This window comes from Penaeus japonicus, unplaced genomic scaffold (genome assembly GCF_977035675.1).
Source record: "Penaeus japonicus unplaced genomic scaffold, GWHDUDI00000001_assembly GWHDUDI00000003, whole genome shotgun sequence".
In the NCBI taxonomy this organism is placed as follows: Eukaryota; Metazoa; Arthropoda; class Malacostraca; order Decapoda; family Penaeidae; genus Penaeus; species Penaeus japonicus.
In genome coordinates, this window is record NW_028234405.1 from 15,429,868 (window position 1) to 15,432,367 (window position 2,500).

The 2,500-nt window shown below is 32.5% G+C and overlaps 1 protein-coding gene across 23 annotated transcripts in view; it reads left to right on the top strand.

Moving 5' to 3' along the window:
• The window catches only part of LOC122248773 (adenosylhomocysteinase-like 1), a 234,930-nt gene that overhangs the window by 219,799 nt on the left and 12,631 nt on the right, over window positions 1-2,500 (top strand). For all 23 annotated transcript variants that reach the window (XM_086556474.1, XM_086556503.1, XM_086556480.1 and 20 more), the window contains 3 exons: window positions 1-8; window positions 519-671; window positions 1,044-1,209. The exon at window positions 1-8 is cut by the window's left edge and continues 143 nt beyond it. In XM_086556474.1, the coding sequence (XP_086412600.1) occupies window positions 1-8; window positions 519-671; window positions 1,044-1,209 (327 nt within the window). The remainder of the gene's footprint in view (window positions 9-518; window positions 672-1,043; window positions 1,210-2,500) is intronic.

The window sequence follows — 2,500 nt, forward strand, 5'->3', positions numbered from 1 at the left end:
ATTGACAGGTAAGCTGGAAATTGCATATGAGTCATGATTTTGAACGTTCATTATAAATTTGCTGATTGCCATTTTACTCCTCATGATTTATGTGAATTACTGAATATTTGAGTTAATTAGTTTCTGAAATATGCTATTAGATACATAATAGTGATCCAGATATGATAATTCAGATAAATATATGAAGTAATTATAATGTTTTACTTTTTGATATTGTTTATAATGATGAAAGTCAAATGCTTGTATTTTAAGTGTAACTGTTTCAAAAGGAAATACAGTAGAAGAGCTAAGGATACTGTTTGATTGAACATACTTGAATTGGTCTAGAGCTTGAAATGTGTGGAGAGTTAGAATTATAAAGTGTAAACACATTTTATCCTAAATAGATAGCATGAAATAGAGTAAAAGGAAGATGGTTTTGAAAATTTATGAAGAAAACAAAAATGGAGTTTCATTCAGTATTCTTTGTAGTAGGAAATGAAACCAACAGATTCTCATTGATTGTCTCACTTCACCAGCTTGAAGCGTGCCACTGATGTGATGTTTGGAGGCAAGCAGGTGGTTGTCTGTGGATACGGAGAAGTGGGAAAAGGCTGCTGCCAAGCCCTGAAGGGGCTCGGGTGCACTGTTTATGTCACAGAAATTGATCCTGTGTGTGCCCTACAGGGATGGTATGTACTCCTGGAGGATCTCTCTGTTTCTATGGTTTCTGTGTATTTACTCTCTGCTTTCATATGTGACTGTCTACACATATACATGAATTTATGTGTACTTATATACATACATGCCTGCATACATATATACCTACCTATCTACCTATATATGTATATACGTACATATATGCTTGATTATATGATAATGAGAGAGAATGTTGATAATACACTATAATTAACCAAATACAAAACAAAAATATCCTTGATTACTTCTTAATAATTTTCCAACCCAGGAAAATGTACCTTTCCAAATTATTTTATATACAAAAGGAAAGAAAAAAAAGAAGAAGAAATATCCAATACAAATGCAAATTCCTTCCCCATCAACAGCATGGATGGTTTCCGTGTTGTGAAGCTGTCCGAGGTAATCCGCCAGGTAGACATCCTGGTGACGGCAACCGGCAACAAGAATGTGGTGACTCGGGATCACATGGACAAGATGAAGAACGGAGCCATTGTTTGCAACATGGGTCATTCTAATACAGAAATTGATGTGGTAGGTTTATGTTTAAGAGTTTTCATCTATGTAAATACTTGCTTGGACATTGCATTGCTTTACAGTTCTTCTGTATTTTGCATCTAGTAACAGCTTCACGCTGTTGTTTTTTCATCCATTTTACATTGATATTTTGGTTTTGTTTATTCTGTAAATTAATGGGACAGAATTATTTCTGGGCTGGAAATATTACTGTCCTCAACAAAGACACTTCATCTATTAATAGAAAATGTATTCCTTGTTTTAAATTTATCATTTTAGGATTTTTAGTTATAGTTGCTGTCATAAGAATTTATTTATATTCTTGTTTTTATCTTTTCTTTCTTCCCCATTTCTTCTCTTTCCATCCACCTATCCATGTGTTATTTGAATGACTATACAATTCAATTTCACCTGTGTACTGGGGCTGCTTTTCGTACATAGACAGGAAATTTATGCCATGCTTACTTAACCCATTTTGTATGAATGCATTGTATACTGGGCAAAGAATTATCTGGTAAAATTATATGCCAGTTAAGGTGAATACTGAATATTCATTTGATTACTTTACATGATATATCATGGAAATAATATTATCAAGAAATAGAAAATACAGGGTCTCAGAGAGGGTTCACTATGTTTGGAATTTTTTTTTTTTTTACTTTCAAAACTATTGTGGTTTGTAAGTATGTATATATGTATATTCAATGCTAGTGTGCACGTCTTATTGCAAGGGGACTAATGCTTAGTAGGAAAATTAGGTGATATAGAAAGTCCTACAGGTGGTCACTATCCTTGTTATGTATAGAAGTGATTATCATATGATATTTATTTCATTGTGTTTAAAGCTGCACCTGTAAAGATTCATCACGGCTTAAAATCATAAAAACAAGTCGCTTGTAAATTTATCATGATTTAAAATCATAAAAAAACAAGTCATGAAAGTAGCCCCTAGCCTTTTCTCTTCATCATTATTGTCATTATGATATTTCTTTTTCCCCCCTTACTCTGTGTCCTGTTATGTATGTATGTTGTTTTTTTTCTCCTAGTCCAGCAGGCTGTACATTTTTTTGAGCAGTGCTCTGAGATAAAAAACAAAACAAAAACAGAAGACTTCTTTATCTTTCAGCTTTCAATCTCTCAAAAAATGGAGAGTAGTGAATAAAATGTGTATATAGTCAGATGCTATTGCTACAAAGCATAGCATACATTTTCTTGTGTTTTCTTGTGTTCAACTTTCTTTCTGTTTTCTTGATTTTTTTTTATATTCTTCTATAGGTGAAAAATTTATAATATTTTCAATTACGAGCAT